The sequence below is a fragment of the Camelina sativa genome, chromosome 5, assembly GCF_000633955.1.
Source record: "Camelina sativa cultivar DH55 chromosome 5, Cs, whole genome shotgun sequence".
NCBI lineage: Eukaryota > Viridiplantae > Streptophyta > Magnoliopsida > Brassicales > Brassicaceae > Camelina > Camelina sativa.
In genome coordinates this window covers 8,516,751-8,542,601 of record NC_025689.1, presented here as the reverse complement: position 1 = coordinate 8,542,601, position 25,851 = coordinate 8,516,751, and the positions used below count along the sequence as shown (strand labels likewise).

Here is a 25,851-nt window from a genome sequence, read left to right as displayed (position 1 = left end):
CCAAGAATCAAGTGGCTAACATCAATGGGAGCAACATCAAAGTAAAATCGATCCTTATATAAAGGACCAATTGAGAACGGGACTAGTGCTCTTTGTGTTACTCGCATGTCCACGCCGTCTCGCATCCATGACAAAGAGTACGGTGTTGGGTGAACCTCTACTGGCAGACCAAGCTTGGTTACCGCATATTCAGAAATAATATTGCGACAACAACCAGAATCAATGATGAAGGTGCAAATACGATCTTTAATCGTACATGTAGAACGAAAAATATTCGTCCGTAGCCAATGCTCCTCACGCTGTTGTGGTGTAAGACAAACATGGCGAGAAACCAATGCCATGCCATGATCACCATGCGTTCGTTGAACAAGATTGTCGGACTCCACGTCGTCTCCGTCCGAAGAGACATAGTCTTCATCGTTTTGAGCATCAACATCCGCTATGAGTCCACGTTTCTTCTGGTTGGGGCAAGCGGTTTGACGATGACCTCTTTCACCACAAGCATAGCACCGTAACGCATTCAATCTCGGTGGAGGACGCTTCAAGGTGGGATCGTCATCAAAAGTTTTGCCATCTGAAGTAGCTCCAATGGGGTCAGTTTTGTCATGAAGAGAGGTGCTTATGGACGCTGGTGTTGAGTCCACAAAGCGGCTTCGCGACGATGTCGAGACCCAAGAAGATGAACGAAGTTGCTGTTCAAACGACGCGGCACGCCGATGTGCTTCAGCAATGGTAGTAGGGTCGAACTGAGCCACTGCATTCTGGATTTGAGGACGTAGCCCACCAATAAACCTTGAGACAAGTTGGGTTGGAGTGTCGTATATGTCGTTTCTTGTCAATAATAAGTAGAACTCCTCTGCATAATCATCAACTGACTTGGAACCTTGTTTCAAATTTTGCAACCTTGTATACATGGTGCGTTCATAATTATGTGGAAGAAACGTCGCACGCAGCTTCTTTTTAAGTTTTTCCCATGTGCAAATTGGCTCCTGTCCCGAACGTATACGAGTGGCTTTAAGCTGNTGTGGAAGAAACGTCGCACGCAGCTTCTTTTTAAGTTTTTCCCATGTGCGAATTGGCTCCTGTCCCGAACGTATAAGAGTGGCTTTAAGCTATTGCCACCAAGAGGCAGCGTGATCACGAAACTTCGTTGCAACGAGAGGCACTCTGCGGTTCTCCGGAACATCTTTGAACTCTAAGATTTCTTCAACAGCAACAATCCAATCTAGCAGAGAGTCACCACGAAGGCCACCATGAAATTCTGGAATGTCAACGCGAAAGCTACCTTCCCAACGTGTGTCCTGGATTCGCTGGTCTTGACGGCGGTAATGAACGAGGTCACCTTGCTGATGGTCGATGTTGACCAAAACATTACGAGCATCGTTGTCACCGGCTTGTTGTTGGAGTGGTCGTGGATTTGCAATACGAGCATCGTTGTCACCGGCTTGTTGTTGGAGTGGTCGTGGATTTGCAATACGAGCATCGTTGTCACCGGCTTGTTGTTGGAGTGGTCGTGGGTTTGTTTGATTCGCTGTCAACACATCACACAAGTGTTGAATGGAAGTAGAAATTGAAGTCTGGAAATTCTCTTGCATCGTGAGTAAGGCTTTGGATAATTCATCCCAGTTTTGAATCGAAGCTTTGTCTTCTGGTTTTGGAGCCATCGTGAAAGATGAAGAAATAACACCAGGAGCGGTATGAATCTGATACCAGATGATGAGGGGCGGAAGCTATTACAAGAGAGAGGAGATGGCGTTTAGACGGAGAAGACGTAGGCTGAGCAAAGGTAAAGTGTTGCTCTGTTTTGTGTTAGAAAAACAGAGTATCAAGAGATAGAAACGATGGTGATGAGAAGATGTGAAGAAGAAAAGAGATAGAGTTGGGATCTCTTCCAGGAATTGATCTCAACAAGGGTTGTGCAAGTCCTCCTTGCAGGGCTCTAAGACAAGCTCTTTTGGGTAGTTAAAACTACCTCTTTTTGGTTTTTTTTCTTTTATCAAAATTAAAGCCAGTTATCCTACAATGGAGTCCACGATCTCTATATATAGAGAAGTAGATTAACATAAACGAAACCTAAAAGCAAAGAGAATATTCATCTCCCATAAAGAAATAGAAACCTAACATAAAGCCTAATTGGAAAATAAGTAAACACCAAAGCCGACACCACCGTAACTTGTTGGGCAAGAAACGCAACACCGAAGCCCAACAAGAGTGTAAATTATGCTGCATCAATAAAGATATGAGAAAGTCTTGGAACATCTTTCCATATTTTTTATTCTCATTAATCTTTTCATTTTATGTATTAGAAAGATTACAAAATTGATGATAAATGTTTTAATATCATTATAGTGTTCATGTTTGTATAGCTATATATATTTTTATAAAAAAAATTATATTTTAAGAAATATTTAATTAATTTCAACTAATTAGCATCTCTAATCAATTTAAGATAAAATTTTAAATGAGATTTAATGTCATGTTTTAATTTGTAATCATGTTTTGAAAAAATTGTATAAATCTCTAACTAATTTTTCTTTGCAACAATCTCTAACCAATGTTTGTAAACCCGACCCGGAAAGCGAACCGGACAATCTTCTGGGTCACCGGGTCACCGGGTCGACCCGGTCTGATCGTGGGTCATTAATTTACTGAATTTCATTATATATTATATATATATATATGTTTATACTTTAGTTTTATGAATTTTCAAACAATATTTTTCCGTATCTATCAGTTATTAGTTAGTATATATTTTTGAACAATAATTATAAAATTTTATTTCTTATATTTTTAATCCAAACAATAACAGCAAGATATAATAGGAGAACTAATAAAAAAAATTATTTCTACCTTCCACATGAATTAATATTAGAAAAAATGTGACCGAACGAAATAAAAAAGAAGGAAACCAGGTACACTTAAATTTGTCCCACATCGGAGGATAATAAAGAAACCAGGTACACTTAGATTTGGTCTTTATATATGCTCGTTTAAGTGTATGAGTTGAATGTTGAAATTGATCCAAATTGACCCCGACCGCCGGTTAGCGGGTTTTAGCCGGGTTTTTTCGGTTTTAGCCGGGTTTTTTAGTATCTGGTTTTTAAATAATACCCGGACCGGGATACCTTCCGGTTCGCGGTTAAACCGGTTCGACCGGCCAGTCCGGTCCGAGTTTCAAAACATTTTCTCTAACTTTAGTTATTATGATATTTGTTAAAGATTGAGATCTCTTATACTTAATCGTTAATATAGTTTCCTAAAATATTTGAATTTATTATTTATACTGAATATAATTTCATAAAATATAGGAATGTATCATTTCTAGTTAATATAGTTTCTAAAATACTGGAATGATTTGAATCGAATTTAACACACGACTAAATGTTTTTAGAAAACTATAAAATGTTTAATATTTTATTTAGAAAACTATTTCGAAAACTTAATATATTCAAAATAATTTATTTACGGGTTATAACCATATCCAAAATTAGATCCGAAATCTAAGTATCCTTCGTTATAACTGGTTATAACCAATTATGATGAGAGTTAATCATTTTTTTTAAATAATTGTTATCATTGTTTTAGGGAAGTTTAATTATTATTTATAATTATGTAGGTAAGTTGGTCTGTTTGGCAACATGGATATATGTCATGTTTTATTGTTTTTTTTATCCCTAAGTGTACTCCCCAATTAATAGTATAGATTGTTTCACCATAGAAAGTCGGATTGAGATGATGGTACTATAGACCCATATCAAATATGAACTTAATTAGTAATCGATTATATTTCTGTAACTCTGTTAAGCTTGAAACTAACTATCAAACATGATTAAAAATGCCAAAAAAATTTAAACGTGAACCGGATAACCTAAATGGAGTTAGATAATTCAGTTTTCTAATTTACCAAATATATATTTAAATCTTAATATTAATAAATTTTAATAATAAGTAATTTTAAACTTAAGTAGAAAACATAATTTATGAAAACTTATTTTTGATAATTATTTAATATATATTATAAATTATTTTAAAATTTTAAATTGAATTTAGCAATCCAAATTTTCTTATATCGTCCAGTTATCCAAAATTAATGTTATTATTTATATCGAAAATGGTTTAGATTTTGTTTTATGTTTTCGAAATTACCCGTTCTGGTCTCGCACTCTCTATTTTATTTCATGATATCTGAAATATATATGCTTATAGATAAAACCCGTAAACTTAACTATTTTCTGATAAAAGATCTGATATAGAGACAGATTTGGGAAGTGTATTAAACAATTTAGATTTAATATAGGGAAATTTGATTTAAAAGGACATTTTTTCTTGAATTTGTCCCATTATGCTTTCTACGCTAAATTTGTCATTATGCCTAAACTACCCTTTAAAAAAATATAACTAACTTTTAAGCAATTTTAAAATTTCAATTCCCTAAAAACAAATTCTAGAAATAAAAAAGAGGTTACCATAAGGTGTTTTTGATGAAAATATGATGTTTTAACACTGAAAAAAATTATTCTGCAACATTTAGAATACATTTCTACTAATTGTATATATTCTGAAGATATTAGATTATAAATTCTACATACTCTACATGTTCTAAATAATGTAGATTTAAAATTCTTCGCACTCTACTTATTCTGAAAACTTTAAAATAAATATATCTTCTAAAACTTTTAGAAGTCGGATTTTGTATGTGTTTTACAGAAACTAGAATATATATTCTACATATAACTCTATATTCTACAAATTTTAGAATTAGTTTTCTTCACTTTATACGTATTCTAGTGAAGTCAGAATATGAAATCTACATTTTATCATGTGTCATACGAAAATTAGAACACTAATTCTACATTTTACTCTATGTTTTTTTTATAATTTAGAAAGTATATTATACAATTATGTTAAACAAGGAAACTGAATCCTAATTTAAAGGAAACAAAATATTTACGTAATCTCGAAATTATGCAAATCATATATATTCTTAAGATTACTTCCTAACACATTTAGAAATGTGTTCTGAAAACATTATTAATCGATTTGGTTAAAGGTTTTTCATCATTTTCCTACGCTTGTCAACCTAAATTTTATGTTCTTTCATTCAAGAGTTCATTTTGCAGTATGTTGCAAATCTATGTAACATGTGATGTATGGAGATGTATCGGATAAAATGAATGGAGATTTATTGTTGATGAAAGAAAACGTGGGAGACTTCTTACTTTTCAAGCCAATTCAACTCTTGAAGAGCTAAAAACGATGGTTTTGGAAGACTATGAAATACAACAAAATATGAAGCTACTGACCGATTAATCCGAGAGAGTAAAAATTTTGGGGAAAATTTATGTCGGGATTGAGAGAGAGAGAGAGAGAGTTATGTTTCGAGAGAGTAAAAAAATTTTGTGAGATTTAATTTAGGAATTTTTTTTTGGTTTTGATATAATTTAGAAAATATAAAAAATGGAAGTTAATAAAAAGGGAATTTTGATTTTTTTCCTTATAGTTTAGGAATTAAGGGTATAATCGAGTTTTTTGTGTATAGTTAAACCTACTATACCAAACTTAAAAAAAAAAAAACATAGTGAGACAAATTCAAGAAAAAATGTTATTTTAAATCAAATTTCCCTTTAATATAACTCATCAAATTAATGTTAATCAATTGTAACAATTTGTATTTAAACGATTGTAAAAAAATTTGGCATTTACTTAACTATACAATTTGCAACATTCTTGAATCCAATATAATGAGTGAAGCTTATTAATTAATCACATACTAACTTTTACAAGATTACAACAGAGATATCGAACAAGAGCAATCAAGCAAGCTCTGTTCTGAGGAGATTAAGTAGTTAATCGTGGATTTGATTAGGTATATATAAGCAGAGTTGATTTAAAAGTGTAAAATTTTAATCCCATCAGATCCAAGAGTCAAAAGAACACACTGCACTTGGAACATAAGAGCACGTAGGCAAATTACTATATGGTTCAGCAATTTTCCCGAGATCCACTTCTCTGAAGTATCCCTTTTCTCCAATGATGTAAGCTTTGTAGCGTCTAGGCGCGTTCGTTGCATCTAGATATCGATCAAAAACCACGACGCGGCTCTTCAGCTCGTCGATAAGGAAAGTACCATCATATAGTGGTCTCATATCAACAACGGCTAAGAACTTGCTCCACGACACGGCACTGGGCTCTATCTTAGTAGTAACCCAAATCTCCATCCCATAGCTATTCGAAGGCTGGAATAACACCGCAAGCTGCTCTTCTCCAAATGAAGACAGAGTCACAATATCATGATAATAAGACTCAAACGGTAGAGGAAGATGAGGTCCAAATCTCTCTTCAGTAAAATCAAAGCAGAGTAAGACATTAGGTACGTCTTCTCCAAAATCCTTACTTGCAGCTTGCCAGAACATATTTCCCTTCAAAGATACACCACAGTCATAATACTCGACAATCGAGTCACAAGTGACATCAAGAACCCTCCATGAGTTAGACTTGAACTCGTAGATCTCGGTCACATGACATCTCTCCGGATAATGATTATAAGCAAATCTCAAGATTTTATGGGCATTGCAGGATTTGCTTTTGTCGTATCCCAGAGCATAAACATACGAGAGCTTTCTGCCGTTAACAAAATTTGGTTCGACGCATATCCACCGAGTTTGGCCGGTATACATATTCCACACCACAATCCTAGACAAGTCTTTTGTGGTGCATAACAATAAACCCTCGCAGCAACATACAAAAGCTACATCCACATCATCTGAATCGGTTAGGCTTATAAGTTCACCTATAGGCTTTATAGATGACTCAGAGTTGTTGTGACTGAAACTCATCAAATAAACCCTATAATTTGCTAACCAGATCCCCATCAACTCCCCTTCCCTTGACGGGGTTGCTTTACCCAGGTGCTTCGATAAAGTGTTCCACGTTTTGCAAGTTAAACGGACTGTTCTCATCGATTTCACCGGAACCCTAGATAGTATCTCCTCTACCAATTCCTTTGGAAGATACGACATCTTCGCCATTTTTTTGAACGTATTTCTTCTTATTTCTTAAGTACAATACAAAACTTTAAGTGCAAAAAGAAAACAAAGATCGATGGAACAGAACTTAGGGTTCTTATTTTTCATAACGTGTCAAGAGACGCATCATCAATATAAATATATAATTATAATATTTTCAGTGTAATTTAATTTATTGATCTCATCTTAAAGTTGTATTTTCATTGGTGACAATGACCTAATCTTTTCATCAATATAGTAATAGTAATGTCCCTACAAAATTGCATAAAACTCAATAAGTAAAATATACTAAACTTGATCAAATTAAATAAGTTTATTCACATAAAATAAAATCGCTTTAAATCTCTTTACGAAATTAATGAGGTTTCTAACATTAACAAAATATCATAAATATGCAATTGATTTCTTTTTTTCTATACAAAAACTTTCTATCATCTCCTTAAAAACTCTCTCGATCTTCAAGATCTTTACTTTATGCATCTTCTTTACTTTATGCATCTTCTTTTGTAAACTCTTTTTTCCGGTTTGGGCCACCAACTCTGGGGTTATCTTCTAATTTAATGTTTGGTTGACAAAAAAAAAGAAAAAATTTCAAAAAAAAACAAATATAGGCTAGCGATGTACCACATATTCAAATCTAAATTTTTTTAAAACATACCACAAATTATAAAAAGATAAATTAAATCCATGCATATTGGAGTTAAATAAAGATATAGCTTTATTGAAATAAAAAAAAACATACACAATATTTTACCATAATACATCTGCTCAGACTGAGACCAAGTGACTTATAGGCTTTTGCCAGAGATCTTTACCGGTTGAACTATTGGCTCTTGGTAGGTGCAAATTTTTTCTGGGTATGTTTCCCACAAAACTTTGTTTTAAAGGTTGAGTCTGCCTCTGTTTTATTTCGTCAGAACATATTTAGTCCACATTCGTACGATATGAACTTGCAAGACGATACATAACTGATTTCCCTTCAGGTGATGAGAAGTTTGGGATTTAGAGGCTGGCTGGTTTGTATAGTTCATCTCTGATCTCTGAAAAAGATTTTGGAGTTCCTCTTGCTAATGAACGCTTCAACCGCAAAACCTGTTCTGGGACTGATGGTAGCAGAAGGGACGCCAGAGGAACCCCTTTGACTGGTTATTTCCAACAGATTAGGTTAGATCACTGACTTCGAGTTCATGTATTTATGCCTTCTGATTTTCAACTCAGATCCACAGACACTTATCTACTAGATTCCATTAGAACCATTTTGTTGATCACCAACTCCACAGTTTTTTTTTTTAGAATTACTAAAAGGTTCCGGGCCTAGGCCCGTATATAGTCCTCTCCCAAGCGCCGTCCCTCGAACTGGCAATATCTAGACTTTGTCAAAGAGTCTTTACCAATTGAGCTACTGAACTATCTTTCTTGTGTATTTAATAAACGATTTATCTTATGGAATGATGAAGAGAAAATTGTTGTAACTTTTTCTAAAGTTTTTGAGAACCAAAGTGTTCTTGTCTTTGTTCTTGATAACATTGATTGTCCTAAATTGGGACCTATTCTGAGCATTGTGCAATGCTAACTCACAGTGATTACTAGGTTCCATTAGAAACCTCTTGTAGACCACCGACAACTTTATATTCATTCAAGTTTTGTTGATTTAATGGTGGGAGGAAAAAAAAACAAGAATAGACTTTGAAAAAATGTATAATTCACCGGAAGACTTCAAAATATAGCAAAAAGAAAATGGTGTCGCTAAGAGTAAAAACTGGCTGAGTGGTGTGCAGATCACTTGCCAGGTCTTACAAAGGAGATTAAGTGAATCGTGGATCTGATTAGTTTTATATTTGATTTAAAAGTGTAAAATTTTAATCCCATCAGATCCAAGAGTCAAAAGAACACACTGCACTTGGAACATAAGAGCACGTAGCCAATTTACCATGTGGTTTGGTATGTTTCCTGAGATCCACTTTTCTGAAGAATCCCTTTTCTCCAATGATGTAAGCTTTGTAGCCAGTGGGATTCGTTCCAACTCCATCAAAAACCACGACGCGGCTCTTGTGCTCGTCGATAAGGAAACTCCCATCATCTAGTGGTCTCATATCATCAACGGCTAAGAACTTGCTCCACGACACGGCACTGGGCTCTATCTTAGTAGTCACCCAAATCTCCATCCCATAACTATTCAAAGGCTGGAATAACACAGCAAGCTGCTCATCTCCAAATGAAGATAGAGTCACAGTATCATAATAAGACTCAAACGGTAGAGGCAGATGAGGTCCAAATCTCTCTTTAGTAAAATCAAAACAGAGTAAGAAATCAGGTACGTCGTCGTCAGCTATAGCACGCCAGTACGTATTTCCCTTCAAAGACACGCCACCTAAATAAAGCTCTATATCCCGGCTAGGAGTAACATCAAGAACCCTCCATGAATTAGACTTGAAATCGTAGATCTCGTTCACACATCCATTCATCCTGAGAGAAGTACCAAATCTCAAAATTTTATAGGCGCGACACGATTCGCTCTTGTCATATCCGATAACGTGGGCGTATCCCTCAAGAGATCTGTGTTCGACGCAAATAAACCGAGTTTTCCCTGTATAAGGGTTCCATACCACGAGCCGTGTGTTTTCTTCCGTAGTGCATAACAATAAACCCTCGCAGTGATATATTTGATATATAAGTACATCATCATGATCGTTTAGGCTAATAAGTTTACTTGTAAGCTTTATAAATGGATGATCAGTGTCGTTGTGAATTCCATGGAGATTAAGGCTTATTAGAAAAACTCTATAATTTAGCAACATGATCCCCATAAACTCCCCGTCCCTTGCAACTGCTGCTTTACCAATGTGCTTCGATAAACTGTTCCACGTTTTGCAAGTCAATCGGACTTCTCTCATCGATTTCACTGGAACCCTAGAGACTATCGCCTCTACCAATTCTCGTGGAAGATCCGACATCTTCGCCATTGTTAATTTTTGTTTCAAGGATCGATGGAATAGAAATTAGGGTTTAATTTCTTCTTAACGTCTCAGGGACATAATCGACTTCGTTATGTTTTTTAATTTTCTTTTTTCTAGGAAAATACAATAATTAAGGTGATTGTATCTACAGTTTTACTTTTTTTCCTGCTTGAAATAATATTTAAACATAGGAAGAGAAGGAAACATTCTTTAAATGACGCATGCTCTTAAGGGAATACAAACCAACAAGAATGAGCATGTGTGTGCTTCAACTTGTCAAGGAACTTGAGTTCATCAAACAAGACTTAATTTGTATCTACGTGCAATGCTTAATAATATAGCCAGTAGCTTATACAAAACAAAATGAATCACCCCATTGGCATTTTCCTAGCCCCCAAAAGGCCAACTGTTAAAAATAATAATTGGCATAATTTGCAACATTCTTGAATCCAATTTAATGAGCTCTAGTGAAGCTTATTAACATGCTAACTTTTACAAGATTGCCGCAGAGATACCCAACAAGAGCAATCCAGGGAACAAGAAGCCAGCTCTGTCTTGTGCATTGTGCAATGCTAACGCCCAGTGTTTACTAGATTCCTTGTAGACCCACCAACATCTTTATTTACATTCGAGTTTTGTTTCTTCTCTCTTTTTTACTTTGCTTGGCAATGAGAGTTTTGTTGGTTTAGTGGTAGGAAAATAATAATAATAATATAAGAACAGACCTTTTGTACAATGTATAATAATTCATTGGCAAGTCTTCAAAATAGCAAAAAGAAATTGTGTCGCCACGAGAAAAAAAAACTGGTTGAGTGATGTTGAAGATCACTTGCATTGCCAGGCCTTACAAAGGAGATTAAGTAGTGCATCGTGGATCTGATTAGGTATATAAGCAGAGATGATGCAAAAGTGTAAAATTCAATCCCATCAGATCCAAGAAGGTTGTGTAATTTTCCCGAGAACACTCTGGTTGTGTAATGCAAGAGTCAAAAGGACACACTGAACTTGGAACATAAGAGCATGCAGCCAAGAAACAACGTGGTAGTGTAATTTTCCCGAGATCCACTTCTCTGGAGTATCCCTTTTCTCCAATGATGTAAGCTTTGAAGCGAGTGAGATTCGTTGAATCTTCTCTCATTGATTTCACCGGAACCCTAGAGAATATCTCTTCTACCATTTCCCTTGGAAGATCCAACATCTTCTCCATTGTTTTTCTTCCTTCAAGAACAACTACAGATCGATGTACATAGAAATTAGGGTTTCTTCTTATCTTGCGTTCTCAGTTACTCAGAAAAGCATATTTATATTTAAATATATTCTTAAGGTGAACTTATCAACAAGGTCGTTGTAGTATAGTGGTAAGTATTCCCGCCTGTCACGCGGGTGACCCGGGTTCGATCCCCGGCAACGGCGTCTTTTTGTTTTTCATCATGCTTTTCTCTCCTTTTTTTTTATAATTAACTTTCTTTTCAAATTTCCCATAAATCCGCAAATTCGTTCATCTCCCTACATTTCCGATTCAAAACCATTAGAACTACAATGGAAAAAACAGAGCAAAATTCTCCAAAACAAGAAAAGAAAAAAAAACCAAAAAAAAAATTAAAAAAAAAAAACAAAAAAAAAACCATAAAATCGCCATCACCGTCTCCCGGAACGACGGAGATATCCCGCCGTCTCTTGGCCGTAAAAGATTTGAAACTGATGATCGTAAAGAAAGCACATAAGACAAAGGTACACATTAACAATTCCGTTTAAGAAAAAATGGCTGGAGGAGGAGGTGGTAGCACTTCTGGAGAAGGCCCTAGAGAGCTCGATCAGACTCCGACATGGGCCGTGTCCACTGTTTGTGGCGTTATCATCTTAATCTCTATCGTTCTAGAGCTCATGATTCACAAAATCGGAGAGGTATATATAAAAAAAACAAATCTACCACAAATATGTTTTATACATGATGATTCACCCATTGATCGATTGTTTAAAGGTGTTCACGGAAAGAAGGAAAAAAGCTTTGTACGAAGCTCTTCAAAAGATCAAGAACGGTACCAAACTCTAGACAACCCCTCGAATTGNTTTTTTTTTTTTTTTTTTTTTTTTTTTCCGTGCGTTGAAAGTTACGTTGTTTAAAACGTTTTCACTATTGTGTTGCTGATTTTGCAGAGCTAATGGTTTTAGGATTCATTTCTCTGTTACTAACATTTGGACAAAACTATATCGCAAGCTTGTGTGTTGCTTCAAGATACGGCCATGCGATGTCCTTTTGTGGTCCGTACGACGGTCCAAGTGGTGACTATAAGAAGCCAAAATCTACCGACCACTTACAACGCCGTGTTTTAGCCGATGCTGCTCCAGCTGAGTGCAAGAAGGTTTAAAACTACTTTTCGTTTTGGCTTCATTATATTCGACAAAATGGTTGAATTTGATGAAGAAGAGTGTTTTTTTTTTTCTTTTTAATGTTTGCAGGGCTATGTGCCGCTTATATCACTCAATGCGTTGCATCAAGTGCATATCTTCATATTCTTCTTGGCGGTGTTTCATGTCATTTATAGTGCTATTACCATGATGCTTGGAAGAGCAAAGGTATATGATGTTTAAATTTAAGGCTGTTGCAGTGTGTATGTGCTTGTGAGATTTTGATTGTTTGGGTTGGAGTCATTATAATGCAGATTCGTGGATGGAAAGTATGGGAGGAAGAAGTCATACATGAACACGAAATGATGAATGGTTAGATCATTTGTGGGTTATAGTCTCAGATGCCAATCACATTAATTAAATACAAGAAAATCAATTTGTTTAGTTACTTTGATGTAATTTACAGACCCTTCAAGATTTAGGCTCACACACGAGACATCATTTGTTCGAGAGCATGTCAATCCTTGGGCCAAAAATAGATTCTCCTTCTACGTTGTAAGATTCTGTTTTGTGTGCTTCTTTATTACAATTCTTGTTTCTACTACCTATCTAAAAGCAAGCTTCTAGATATTAAGAGAGAATTTCATTGGTACTATTTTTGTAGATATGCTTCTTTCATCAAATGCTGAGATCTGTCAGAAAATCTGATTATTTGACGATGCGTCATGGGTTCATAAGTGTAAGTTCCTCAAAATCATGCAAACCCAATCTTTAACTTCTCAAAAACTTGTTTGAGACTTGTTTCCAAAATCCTCTGTTACTTAGGTCCATTTGGCACCCGGGATGAAGTTTAATTTCCAAAAATACATCAAAAGGTCATTAGAAGACGACTTTAAGGTAGTCGTGGGAATAAGGTACCTCTTAACACCTGTTCTCTCTTACACTAACACTCATTTCTTCAACGTTTTCTAATACAATTTTACATATCATTCCGGTAATGCAGACCAGAGCTATGGGCCTTTGTAATGCTCTTTCTACTCTTTGATGTTCACGGTTAGTCTTTTTATATCTTTTGTTATTATATTCTGTAACATATACGGAGCTTAGAAATTTAATTGTTCTCGTATACTATTTTAGGGTGGTATGTTACTGCTGTGATCACCATGATTCCACCAGTTGTAAGTGACTAAATCTACCTTATCTCTCTTTTGCTTCCATTGAAAGAGCAATATAGAGAGAAAAAAACCAACTAATTGTGTTTGGTTTGAAGTTGACATTAGCTATAGGAACCAAGCTTCAGGCCATCATATCAGACATGGCGTTGGAGATTCAGGAGAGACACGCGGTGATACAAGGGATGCCACTTGTCAATGTCTCTGACCGGCATTTCTGGTTAAGTCGTCCTGCCTTAGTCCTCCATATCATCCACTTCATTCTCTTCCAGGTATAACTAATTAATCTCCGCTTATAAAATGAAAAGATTGAAAAGGGTACGTTAATCGTCTATGTTCTAATGAGCTTACCTGATTGTTCAGAATGCCTTTGAGATCACCTACTTCTTCTGGATATGGGTAAACAAATACAACACACACCTCTCTTTACCCATTATGTCTGTCTCCTTGTCTCACTCTCCTTCCATTGTTGCAGTATGAGTTCGGGTTACGATCCTGTTTTCATCACCATTTCGCGCTCATAATCATACGTGTGGCTCTCGGGTGAGTACTAAATTCATCAACAACTTCCCATTTCTTTTGTGATATTTGGTTTTCTTGAGCTACAAGAAATCTTTCTTTTTGTGAAATTTGGTTTTCTTGAGCTACAAGAATCTTTATTTGAGTTTTTAAAATGTAGGGTGGGAGTACAATTTCTATGCAGTTACATCACACTTCCTCTTTACGCTCTCGTTACTCAGGTATGTCAAAACGTTTATACTTCATTCTTCATTGTAAATCACTCTGGAGATTTGAATTACTTTGTTTTTTTTTTTTTTTTCAGATGGGATCAACGATGAAGCGATCAGTGTTTGATGAGCAAACATCAAAGGCGTTAAAGAATTGGCATAAGAATGCAAAGAAAAAGAGTGAAACGTCAGGTCCAATGCCGAATCCCCGGCCTAAAACCGTCGGCGATATAGAGTCTGCTCCGGCCAACATCACGGCTAGTGTTGATGTTAAGGAAGGAGATCAATCTGGTAAACCTGGTGACAATTTAAACGGTCCCTAAACCGGTCAAAGACACTACTTCACTTAACCGGCTTATTACTCAAATATAGGTTTTAAAAAAAGTAAATCAATTGTTTATGTAAATGTTTTGTTGTATGTGTTTTGTAACAATTAGTGCGATTTTGTACCATCTTATCAAAAATAACACACTACAAAAAAATGATCCATATTAGCCTATAGGCTCGGGTTTGGTAAATGGACAATACCGAAATCACCGACCAAACTGGTTTGGTTCAATTTTATTTCGGTTAAAATCAGCTTTTGTTTGTTCAATTGCACCAGTCAGTTTATAAAAAACCTTGAATTTTAAAAATTACTCCCTAATTTTGTCATCTTCACAAGTCACAACGTAACCGTGGTTTCGAGTTTGACGCCGTCGTCACCATTTCGCAGCCGTTGCTACTTTCTACTACTCCTTCTACTAGTCGTAAGTTGAGCTAAACCGAAGGAGGTTGACATTGCTTTGTTTTTCTAAAAATATTTTCTTTCTGCACACAACATGTTCGATCAAATGCCTAAGAGATACCTATCAAAGTAAAAGTACCAATCTTTCTCTGGGTATGGTTGCTTACTTGTTAAAACTCTCTCTTTCATCCGAAAGTTTCCCAGTTTTCTGTTTTGGCCTATAGTTTTTGAAGTATTGAAGCTAATCGAATCGTTCTGAAATATAAGTACACATTGTTGAGTAGTTTGAAGTATCAATCAGAGATAATAGTGTTACGTAACTTGAAGTTTGAATTGAACTTGCGCCACTAATGTTGGAATTTTTATGTTCAGGCTTCCCCAAGAGGTGTTGAAATCGATGATCAAAGCTCCTGCCATGAAGGGTAAGTTGTGTTTACTTTCTTTTTCATTTGTCATGCAGTTTTATTGGAAATGAATTCGGGCTATATATCATTTAGAAGTTTCTAGAACTTACTTAAGAAAAAGGCACAACTTTTCAAGGATTATCAGAGCGGTGCTCACAATGGCAATTTTGAAACTTAGGATATGATTTGACGTAAGCAGAAGCATATGTAGCTGTAGATATGAATTTGGCATAGTTTGAGCAAATCATGTATCACTATTATTTATCTTTTTTTTTTTTCTAAAAATTGCTGAAGTTTCTCACAAATGAACAAGGATGAATTTCAAAGTAGACTTTATGTGTTTCATGGGGCTGTATACTTTAGCATTAGGCTATATGTGAGTGGTTTGTCATGCGCTCTGGAAGTACTTTGGTTTTTGAAGGCTGTTCCTTGTGTGATTGACAGCAATAAAGAAGAAAATTGAGAAAGATATTTATGGAGTTGGAAGTATTGGCCTTTTCACTGATTTAGACAGAGAGGTACATAAATGCCTCTGTATCTGTATGTTTTATGATATTTGATTATCTTTTTGTACCATTTATATTGATTTTAATTCATAATGGTCAGAGTTTAGCAATTAGACAGAAACCTGGATTGGAAGAACACTCTGGTCTAGAACCAACGACTCAGTGAGTACTTTTCCTTTTCATTGCTTTGACACTTTTGTTCCTAGATTATGTTCACCTATTATTTAATACCTGATGATATGAATATTGCATTCCTTACTATCACCCTGTGCAGGGACAAACAATGTTCTCTGACAGTCAAAGCAATGCATCCAAGTACCTTTCAAACAGAACTCAACTCGTTCACTCATACTTCCACGTTATTAAAAGAACTGACTCATCATTCACAGCAAAGGAACCTTGTGGCTGGACGTGCAGTTCATGCACAGATCATCAGAACGGGTACATCAACATGCACCCAGCATGCCAATGTCCTTGTCAACTTTTACGCTAAATGCGGACAATTACCCAAAGCTCACTCCATCTTCAACGCTATAATTTGCAAGGATGTTGTGTCCTGGAACAGTCTCATCACTGGATACTCTCAGAACGGTGGTACCTCCAGCTCCCACACTGTTATGCAGCTGTTTCGAAATATGAGAGCGCAAAATATACTGCCAAATGCTTATACCCTTGCCGGGATTTTTAAGGCTGAGTCGAGTCTTCAAAGTTGTACAGTTGGGAGGCAGGCTCACGCGCTTGTGGTCAAAATGTCAAGTTTTGGGGATATATATGTTGACACTTCGTTGGTGGGCATGTATTGTAAAGCGGGCTTAGTCCAAGATGGACTTAAAGTGTTTGCCTTGATGCCTGAAAGAAATACTTATACATGGTCTACTATGGTTTCTGGTTTTGCTACAAGAGGCCGTGTTGAAGAGGCAGTTAAAGTTTTCAATTTGTTTCTTAGAGAAAAGGAAGACGAAAGTGATAGTGACTATGTCTTCACTGCGGTTCTTAGCTCACTTGCTGAAACCGAATATGTAGGCCTCGGCAGGCAAATCCATTGCATCACAGTTAAAAATGGGTTGCTCGGGTTTGTAGCTTTGAGTAATGCGCTTGTTACAATGTATTCAAAGTGCGAGAGCTTGTCTGAGGCATGCAAGATGTTTGACTCGTCTGGTGACAGAAATTCGATTACATGGTCTGCAATGGTCACTGGTTATTCTCAGAATGGGGAATCACTTGAAGCAGTAAAGCTTTTCTCGAGAATGTTTTCTGCTGGAATCAAGCCCAGCGAATACACGATTGTTGGGGTTCTTAATGCATGCAGTGACATTTGCTATGTAGAAGAAGGGAAACAACTTCATTCTTTCTTGTTAAAATTGGGATATGAAAAACATTTATTTGCGACTACAGCTTTGGTTGACATGTATGCGAAAGGTGGTTGTCTAGCAGATGCCAGGAAAGGGTTTGATTGTCTACAAGAGCGTGATGTCGCTCTTTGGACATCGATTATTAGCGGGTATGTTCAAAACTCAGATAACGAAGAGGCTCTCATTCTGTACCGTGGAATGAAGACACAAGGTATTATCCCAAACGAACCAACTATGGCAAGCATTCTAAAAGCTTGCTCCTCTCTAGCTACCTTGGAGCTTGGAAAGCAAGTACATGGCGACACAATCAAGCACGGGTTTGGGCTTGAAGTTCCAATTGGAAGCGCACTTTCTACAATGTACTCAAAGTGCGGGGTTTTAGAAGATGGGAACCTCGTCTTTAGAAGAACTCCCAATAAGGATGTTGTGTCTTGGAACGCGATGATCTCAGGCTTGTCCCATAACGGACAAGGAGACGAGGCTTTAGAACTGTTTGAGGAGATGTTAGTAGAAGGAACGGAACCAGACGATGTCACTTTCGTGAACATTATATCAGCGTGTAGCCATAAAGGGTTTGTAGAGAGAGGCTGGTCTTATTTCCATATGATGTCTGATCAGTACGGGATTGATCCAAAAGTTGACCACTATGCTTGTATGGTTGATCTGCTGAGCCGTGCAGGACAGCTCAAAGAGGCAAAAGAGTTCATTGAATCAGCTAGTATCGATCACGGTCTATGCCTTTGGCGGATACTATTAAGCGCATGTAAGAACCATGGGNGATGTTGTGTCTTGGAACGCAATGATCTCAGGCTTGTCCCATAACGGACAAGGAGACGAGGCTTTAGAACTGTTTGAGGAGATGTTAGTAGAAGGAACGGAACCAGACGATGTCACTTTCGTGAACATTATATCAGCGTGTAGCCATAAAGGGTTTGTAGAGAGAGGCTGGTCTTATTTCCATATGATGTCTGATCAGTACGGGATTGATCCAAAAGTAGACCACTATGCTTGTATGGTTGATCTGCTGAGCCGTGCAGGACAGCTCAAAGAGGCAAAAGAGTTCATTGAATCAGCTAGTATCGATCACGGTTTATGCCTTTGGCGGATACTATTAAGCGCATGTAAGAACCATGGGAATTGTGAGCTAGGAGCTTATGCAGGAGAGAAGCTCATCGCCCTTGGATCTAGAGAATCGTCAACGTATGTGCAATTGTCAGGCATTTACACGGCTTTAGGGCGGATGAGAGATGTGGAACGGATTTGGAAAGTCATGAAGGAAAACGGGGTGAACAAAGAAGTAGGTTGCAGTTGGATCGAGCTGAAGAATCAGTTCCATGTTTTTGTTGTGGGAGATACAATGCATCCGAGGATTGAAGAGACAAAGGATTTGGTTTGTTTGGTTAGTAGACAGATGCTGGAAGAAGGATTCATAAATGTGTTGGATTCTTCTTATGATGAAGAAGGAGCACAATTATGTAATTCTTGCATGGTATAACTTATAAATTTTGTTGTATTCTTTTACATTATAGGTTTCTAATTTTAGGTGTGAAAATGTATCAGTTATAATGTTGTTAATCAAATGAGAAAATTACGTAGTCAAAGACACTCCCTAGTTCTATGGCTAATTTTGTGTAATTTCTTTGGACAATATTATTTTACATCTCTCATAAGTAATTTTTTCACAAGAAGGGAAAAAAAATAAAGGAAAGCTAACCTTAAATTCAAGAAATATGTCGAAGAGAGAAGAGAAACAAGAGTTGCCACTAGAAACAAGTCCATACACAAAGTACGAAGATATAGAAGATTACAAGAAGAATGCTTATGGGACTTCTGGTCACCAAGAAGTTAAGCCAGGCCAAGGCGGCGGCACAACCGACGCACTGACCCTCTCCGGTAGTGGTGCACCCTCTGCCGTAGATTCCGCTAATCAACAACAAGCTAAGAAGTGAACCACTCATTATTCATAAAATTAATCAAATATCAAAACAATATATTTCTCTTGCATCTATTTTAATTAATGAAACTCTCCCATTGTGACTGATGATTTATTTGACGCTTTGTGATAATTGACTTGTTTTTGTTTTGTCTCCTCCTCTAATCCATGGTTATGATCCAGTCTAAGTCTAAGAGATTTTGGCCATCTTACAACATTAACACCCACGTTATATATATTCTCTTCTAAACAACAGAATTTGGTAACGAATATTATATGCCAAAATTTGTAAAAAGAATGTTAGGTCAAGAATACTCTCATATTGTTTAGCACAAGTTGTGGTGATTGATAGCATTAGAAAATATAGAAATGTACTTAAAAGTCAATTCCTTAACAACTATCAATTAAAAAAACATGTAATTACTAATTAGTTTGTGTGACAGATTCAACAAGAAGTTTCAAGAATTCACATTGGAAACTTTACTCTCTCTCTCTCTCTCTCTATCCAAACATGTTTCAACAAACGGAGGAGAGGTGTATAATGTTAGTCCTCTAATTAATTACAACTTATAATACTATAGACACAAAAAACATATAAAGAAAGAAAGGTGTTAATCTTGAAAGAATCTTTTAGAATAATGTACAAAGCTGAGTCATAACAACAAGTGTCTCCCCTAGCTTGCTAACAATGAACAGATCCCTAAGGGATAAGATATTAGCCCCAATATGATTTCCACTAGGGTAGACAAATACAAATATCAACAATCATCAAATTAGAAACATTCAACTACATAATCATCTGTGGAACTACCATAGGATTTGTTAGTCATAGACTCTTTAGAGCATCAAAAGTTTCTAATTTTAATCATTAGCAATTTTTTTTTACTTTTAATAAAATTCTAGTAAATGATAATTGCAAAATTACAATATGCTTATTCCATCAGTATGAATGAGAATTATGATATCCAACAACTAACTAACTACCAATTCAATTTTGATACCTCTACCGGTATTGGTTAACACCTTTCCTAAACCGGAAATAAATTACCCGGTAATGTGAACATAGCCGCAATATTAGCTGCAACGTATGCAATTACGACACGTGGATGGCGGGAATCTCTCTCGCCCATTGGGAAAGACAAAAGAGGGATTGCATGATTTAGATCATGACCGTCAAGTTTTTATCTTAGAGATCTAACGGTTAGGACTCGGTGGCGGTACCATCCGGTCAAAGTAATCTGTAGCCGTTGATTTATAGACACGTGTCGGTAGGATATCTCCGGTTTGACAGATAGACGATCCAAGAGATTACCTGGAAACGCCGGTGACCAACCAAATACCAAACAAACGAGACAAACAAAAAAGAGCTTCTTCTCTCTCTTTCTCTCTCTCTCTTAAAGAAAGCTAAGCTCTTGGGAAATTGTCTTTCGTCAATTCTCTTCTTTAAACGCCAAAACATTTTTTTCTGGGTTTTCGAGAATTTCTTCAAAAAGATCTGACGTTAACACGAGAATCATCATTTCCATCATCTGTGAGAAATCATAGAGCTTTGCTTCTGTAATTTTGTTATCTTTTCTGAATTCTCAACCTGCTTCAAGATTTTCTTGTTTTTTCATCAATTTGTGAGCTGGGTTTTGTTGAAAGAGAGCTTCTGGTAAATTCTAAATCGGGTTTTGGTTATATTTCTACTGGATTATCGATTGCTTGATCTGACCTGAGAAAAAAAGTTTTTTATTTTTTTTCAAACCCTTGAAGAAGAGGCTAGTTCTATAACAGAGTTGTGTTTGAGAGCTTGATTTGGTGCTTGATTTGGTTATTGGATTCCTTCACTTTCTTCATTTGTTGAGTCTGCTGCTACCGTTTTGATCAAGATCAAGGGTCTGCTGATTTTGGGTATTTTATCAAAATCTAAAATTGATCTTTTTGGAAGGAAGGTTTCTTTTTGTAGTTGTCAAGGTCTTTGGTGAAGTTTGTTTCTCACAAAGTTTGATCCTTTATAAGTTCTGAGGTCTGTATTAATCTTAGATCTAGTGGGAGTAAAGGAAGTTGTTGGAAAGCAACAGACTTGAGATTCGAAAACGCTATCACGAGAGGAATTGTTTCTGAAGAGACTCCTTTTGGATTGCTGATAGATTTTTTATATGATTCAGAGAAGAACTCAGCGCTGAGTATGGATTTTTCACCTTTGTTAACGGTTCTTGAGGGAGATTTCGACAAGGATAATAATGCTTCTTCTGCAACAGAAATTGATGATACTTTAGAGAACTTAGATGATACTAAGCAGATAAGTAAACGAAAACCTCCCAGGCACCTCACAAGCACTACTGCTAGGCTGCAGGTTACAGCCAGTACGGTAATTTTATTACCCCACAATTTCTGTTTTTTTACTCTACTCTTTTTTTCTTCTTCTTGTTGCAATGGGATTCGAATGATGTGACTTGTTTCTGGTTGTGTGCAGGATGTGGATGTTTGTAATTTGGCTATGAAGTCACTTGATGAAAACTCAGATTTTCTACCTGTATACCGATCAGGAAGTTGTGCTGAGCAAGGTGCAAAACAGTTCATGGAAGATGAACACATTTGCATCGATGATCTTGTTGATCATCTTGGTTCAGCTGTTGGATGCTCTTCTCTTGGAGCCTTCTATGGGGTGAGTCATGACTCTGATTCTTCTTTTTAATGGTATTAATTTAGAAAAGAGTCTAAAAACATTCTTGATGGTGTCCTTTGGCAGGTATTTGATGGCCACGGTGGCACAGATGCAGCACTCTTTGTTAGAAAGAACATTCTGAGATTCATTGTAGAGGACTCCTCCTTCCCACTATGCGTAAAGAAGGCAATTAAGAGTGCTTTCTTAAAAGCTGATTATGAATTTGCAGATGATTCTTCTCTTGACATCTCTTCTGGGACCACTGCGCTTACAGCTTTTATTTTTGGAAGGTTAGAGCATTTAAATTCGTATTTATGAACTTAGGAAGTTATGTATGTTATCACCTGTGAAAACATCTATACTTATCAGGTTGCATGTGTATATAAGATAAAGAATAAGGTTGTCTGTGTACTTGCTTATGTTCACACTTAGTGTAAAGAATTATGTAACGGGCTGTTTTACCATGTTTCTCTGTAGTTTTGATTTGATTTTGAATAGAATTACTACGTTCTTGCTTTGCAGGAGGTTGATAATAGCAAATGCTGGTGATTGCCGAGCAGTACTGGGGAGAAGAGGTAGAGCAATTGAGTTGTCCAAAGATCACAAACCAAACTGCACCGCCGAGAAAGTAAGAATAGAAAAGTTAGGTGGAGTTGTGTATGATGGCTACCTCAACGGGCAACTATCAGTTGCACGTGCCATTGGAGACTGGCACATGAAAGGTCCCAAAGGCTCTGCTTGTCCTCTAAGCCCAGAGCCAGAGTTGCAAGAGACGGACCTAAGTGAAGACGATGAGTTCTTGATAATGGGATGTGACGGTCTGTGGGATGTGATGAGCAGTCAGTGCGCTGTGACAATCGCTAGGAAGGAACTGATGATTCATAATGACCCTGAGAGATGCTCTAGAGAGCTAGTGAGGGAGGCCCTTAAACGGAACACCTGTGACAATTTAACAGTGATTGTTGTGTGCTTCTCTCAGGATCCTCCACAGAGGATAGAGATCCGAATGCAGTCACGGGTGAGGCGGAGCATATCTGCGGAAGGGTTAAACCTACTCAAAGGCGTCCTTGATGGCTACCCGTGAGTAATGGTTGTGTCCTATGTTACTTTTGTGAGACTATTGCCAAGTTAGAGAGTGTTTACAGGTTGACATGTTGTGTTCTGAGTATGTTGTGATTAATATTAGTAGTATTCAACATCCATTGAGAGATTTTAGATGGATGCATCATTTCCCATTGTAAATAATTTTTAACTTGTTCCACCAGATTCTTCTTTAAAAATATATATCAGAATTTCTTCTTCGTAGGCTCTCTCATATATGTTTCTTTGGATCATCTAGAACCCACACAGTTTGATTCCGGTATATAAATTTGTTATTAGAAAAGTTGGACTGAAGCTTAGCTAATATTTACCAAAAATGGTAATCGTCAAGGCGTTTAGTGCTATTGACACCTAATTGACCCAAGAGAAAGTGGGCATTGTCCAGACAACAGGTACGCTTTGCTGGAATGACTATTAATTAGTTTAGAATATCAAAATTGGGCAATTTGTGATGCTTTTTTTTTATTATAAATGCAGCAACAGTTTGCAAATTTTATTGTCAATACAAATATATTTTGTTTTACTTATCGCCGCAAACACAATGACTAAAATCAGGATTGGTGTTTTTGCCTTGTTGTGCACACATAAGTTTACAAGCAGAGAAAGACCGCATCATTGTACAAGCGCAACCCCCATATAGGCAGGCAGGAGGTATTGCACATGGCACTGCGTTTTTGCAATCTGAGTCTTTGTGACATCTTTTGCTTTCTGTCGTCGTCATACCTTCAAAATATAAAATAAACCAAAAGAAACAAAAAACAAATTTGCAAGTGTTTAATTTTAGATCAATCTTTTTTATTTAAATCGAACAAAGAAAACAAACTGATATGAAAAACCATTTAAAAAAAATTAGTTTTATATATCCTACAAATCAACATCAAATTAAAATATATTCAAAAACTGGCTGCTTGGACAATTAACATGAATCTAATTTTTTTTTTAGTATTTCAAACTACATGAAAATAGCATTTAATTTGACTGAATCAACATTAGATTTTTTTTGTTCTTATGTTTAGAAAAATCCATTCAAGAAACAGGAAAGCACCTTACATGTTATATTCATTACAAACATGAACATACATGTGTGTGTTTCATTGTAAATAGTTAAATACATACTATTATTGTGTATGAGCGAGGAACTTACATAAGGCAGATAGAAGAAACATAACCAAGAAGAAGCTTGTTTTGTTTGAGTTCATCATATCTATATCTACTTTGCTTATTGTATTCAATTTATTTGCGAAAATTAGGCAAACTAAGGGAATTGTTATATATTGGATTTGATATTTGAGTTTATATAGGAGGGACTATATTGAACATAAGAATATAATAGAATCTATTGAATTGAATTAGAGAGATAAGTTAGGGATTATATTGGATACTCATTTATTAGTGTCAAACTCCATTTAATAAACAGATTTAACTGAGTTACCCCATTTAAATTAATATGGTTAACATTTTAATATATTAAATATTATTAGTAAATATAATAATAAAAACATAGTGGGTTAAATGGATACTCATTTATTACTTATTAGTGTCAAACTCCATTTAATAAATAGATTTAATTGAGTTACCCCATTTAGATAAAAATATGGTTAATATTTTACCAATATTACTTATTATCATGGATTACATTTTTAGTTTATTTTTTTTTAATCATATTTATTTCTCGGACCATTTTATATGTACGACATCTCTATCATTCACATGGTCTCTCAACAAGACACTAGATGACGAAGAAAAGCTCTTCACGCGACACTCTAGACCTTCCGATAAACTTTGCACCACTAATGATTTGAACCAGTGACTCATGCCGTATGAAAGCAATATTATAACCACTAAGTACAAGAAATTGTGTTCATTATGACTCCAACCTCATATCTAATGTAGAAATAGTAACAAACTTTTGATCAAACCACTCAACCTTGCATGGAAACATCCACAAATATTTCCTTCTTTATTACCAGCAATTTTCATTGTTTACAACCCATTAAAAATGATATGTGCACTTGATGAGGTGAGGATAAGACTTAGATGTAAATGCAGTTTATAAGTATACATTTAAAATGTACTATATCTTATGTTATGGAAACTCGAACACACTCATGTGTAACTCTCAAAATTTTTGAATAATTTTATCTCTTTCATACGTGATATATAAAAAAATACTCATGTGTATACTTACATTACATTTATATATCCAGGCGGTCTATCCTTTGGTCGACTTGACCGATCAGGACGTTGTCCAAGACATATCTTTATTTTTTTCCAAGTCTTCTTCATCCCTTCTTGCATATTCAGGGTGCTAAAGATTATTTTGCATCCATAAGGCCTGAATCCTAGCTATATGCACTCCATAGACTCTTTAAAGAGATTAAGTAGTGGCTTAGAGGATCAAAGCCGTCGGATTACATCAACGATTAATGCGTTTGATATAACTTGGACGGAGAGGCATATAATGCCACTAATATGCTATTTTCTTCGTTTGTGGATACTAATATTCTTCATATTTTCATCATCCTCCAAATTTGGTCTATCTCCTTGATGATTCAAAGATGACGACGAAGAAGACGACATAGTCAATGATAAGTTGGCACCATAATCGCTATTTCTAGATTGAAATTGGCCGTATTGATCGAGAAGCATGTCAGGAGCAATAGCTGGAGGTGGCGTCACGATAACGCTAGCATGGGACGTAGAAGATAATGGATAGAGTTGAGTAGAGTTGATACGAATGTTCTCGGGGAAATTAAGCTTGGCCTTGTGACCTCTAAACTCAAATGCAGCTTTATCATAAGCTAAGGCGGCTTCTTCTGCAGTGTCAAACGTCCCAAGCCACACACGAGCTGCCTTGTTCGGGTCACGAATCTCGGCCGCCCATTTTCCCCACGGTCTTTGCCTCACACCTCTGTAGTTTCGTTGTCTCGAGTTACTTTGTTCTGTA

General features: G+C 36.2%; 7 protein-coding genes and 1 non-coding gene across 9 annotated transcripts in view; 5 read left to right on the top strand and 3 right to left on the bottom strand.

The window, feature by feature from the left end:
* LOC104789018 (putative F-box protein At3g17620) lies at positions 5,913–7,028 on the bottom strand. The gene has a single exon (XM_010514772.1). The coding sequence runs from the start codon at positions 7,026–7,028 to the stop codon at positions 5,913–5,915; it is 1,116 nt and encodes a 371-aa protein (XP_010513074.1).
* Positions 8,894–9,988, bottom strand: LOC104789017 (putative F-box protein At3g17620). Its single transcript, XM_010514771.1, has one exon. The coding sequence runs from the start codon at positions 9,986–9,988 to the stop codon at positions 8,894–8,896; it is 1,095 nt and encodes a 364-aa protein (XP_010513073.1).
* TRNAD-GUC lies at positions 11,324–11,395 on the top strand. Its single transcript has one exon. It is a non-coding gene; the product is annotated as a tRNA-Asp (tRNA).
* Positions 11,581–14,842, top strand: LOC104786197 (MLO-like protein 5). Its single transcript, XM_010511549.2, has 15 exons — positions 11,581–11,887; positions 11,964–12,021; positions 12,140–12,345; positions 12,443–12,559; positions 12,646–12,703; positions 12,798–12,886; positions 12,996–13,070; positions 13,157–13,245; positions 13,335–13,384; positions 13,469–13,509; positions 13,602–13,775; positions 13,867–13,902; positions 13,979–14,046; positions 14,183–14,243; positions 14,327–14,842. Exons 1-15 carry the CDS (start codon positions 11,744–11,746, stop codon positions 14,552–14,554), a joined length of 1,494 nt encoding a protein of 497 aa, XP_010509851.1. The 5' UTR covers positions 11,581–11,743; the 3' UTR covers positions 14,555–14,842.
* Positions 15,323–18,741, top strand: LOC104786196 (pentatricopeptide repeat-containing protein At2g33680). Its single transcript, XM_019245782.1, has 5 exons — positions 15,323–15,380; positions 15,807–15,880; positions 15,969–16,030; positions 16,143–17,671; positions 18,030–18,741. The coding sequence occupies exons 1-5, from the start codon at positions 15,323–15,325 to the stop codon at positions 18,713–18,715; spliced, it is 2,409 nt and encodes an 802-aa protein (XP_019101327.1). The 3' UTR covers positions 18,716–18,741.
* On the top strand, positions 18,824–19,336 carry LOC104786195. Its single transcript, XM_010511546.2, has one exon. It carries the CDS (start codon positions 18,951–18,953, stop codon positions 19,167–19,169), a length of 219 nt encoding a protein of 72 aa, XP_010509848.1. The 5' UTR covers positions 18,824–18,950; the 3' UTR covers positions 19,170–19,336.
* On the top strand, positions 20,508–23,106 carry LOC104786194 (probable protein phosphatase 2C 27). Its single transcript, XM_010511545.2, has 4 exons — positions 20,508–21,506; positions 21,612–21,803; positions 21,888–22,093; positions 22,326–23,106. Exons 1-4 carry the CDS (start codon positions 21,324–21,326, stop codon positions 22,885–22,887), a joined length of 1,143 nt encoding a protein of 380 aa, XP_010509847.1. The 5' UTR covers positions 20,508–21,323; the 3' UTR covers positions 22,888–23,106.
* The window catches only part of LOC104789016 (ethylene-responsive transcription factor ERF112-like), a 3,829-nt gene continuing 1,327 nt past the window's right edge, over positions 23,350–25,851 (bottom strand). Inside the window, exons 2-3 of one of the 2 annotated variants that reach the window (XR_002037947.1) lie at positions 25,093–25,846; positions 23,350–23,627 (exon numbers count right to left, since the gene is read on the bottom strand). Coding sequence is in view for 1 of the 2 variants with exons in the window: in XM_019245781.1 (XP_019101326.1) it covers positions 25,380–25,846 (467 nt within the window). In the remaining variant the exon portion in view is untranslated. Of the gene's footprint in view, positions 23,628–24,922; positions 25,847–25,851 lie in introns of those variants that run through there. The other variant, XM_019245781.1, reaches the window with a different exon arrangement.

Bases quoted from the DNA above. Each gene is read 5' to 3' on its own strand.
- LOC104786195 (XM_010511546.2), top strand. From the start codon at position 18,951: ATGTCGAAGAGAGAAGAGAAACAAGAGTTGCCACTAGAAACAAGTCCA.
- LOC104786197 (XM_010511549.2), top strand. From the start codon at position 11,744: ATGGCTGGAGGAGGAGGTGGTAGCACTTCTGGAGAAGGCCCTAGAGAG. The intron at 12,346-12,442 runs GTTTAAAACTAC...TAATGTTTGCAG, and splicing joins CTCCAGCTGAGTGCAAGAAG to GGCTATGTGCCGCTTATATC. The intron at 12,704-12,797 runs GTTAGATCATTT...TGTAATTTACAG, and splicing joins TGAACACGAAATGATGAATG to ACCCTTCAAGATTTAGGCTC.
- LOC104786196 (XM_019245782.1), top strand. From the start codon at position 15,323: ATGTTCAGGCTTCCCCAAGAGGTGTTGAAATCGATGATCAAAGCTCCT. The intron at 15,381-15,806 runs GTAAGTTGTGTT...TGTGATTGACAG, and splicing joins CAAAGCTCCTGCCATGAAGG to CAATAAAGAAGAAAATTGAG. The intron at 16,031-16,142 runs GTGAGTACTTTT...CACCCTGTGCAG, and splicing joins GGTCTAGAACCAACGACTCA to GGACAAACAATGTTCTCTGA.
- LOC104789018 (XM_010514772.1), bottom strand. From the start codon at position 7,028: ATGGCGAAGATGTCGTATCTTCCAAAGGAATTGGTAGAGGAGATACTA.
- LOC104789017 (XM_010514771.1), bottom strand. From the start codon at position 9,988: ATGGCGAAGATGTCGGATCTTCCACGAGAATTGGTAGAGGCGATAGTC.
- LOC104786194 (XM_010511545.2), top strand. From the start codon at position 21,324: ATGGATTTTTCACCTTTGTTAACGGTTCTTGAGGGAGATTTCGACAAG. The intron at 21,507-21,611 runs GTAATTTTATTA...GGTTGTGTGCAG, and splicing joins TGCAGGTTACAGCCAGTACG to GATGTGGATGTTTGTAATTT. The intron at 21,804-21,887 runs GTGAGTCATGAC...GTCCTTTGGCAG, and splicing joins CTCTTGGAGCCTTCTATGGG to GTATTTGATGGCCACGGTGG.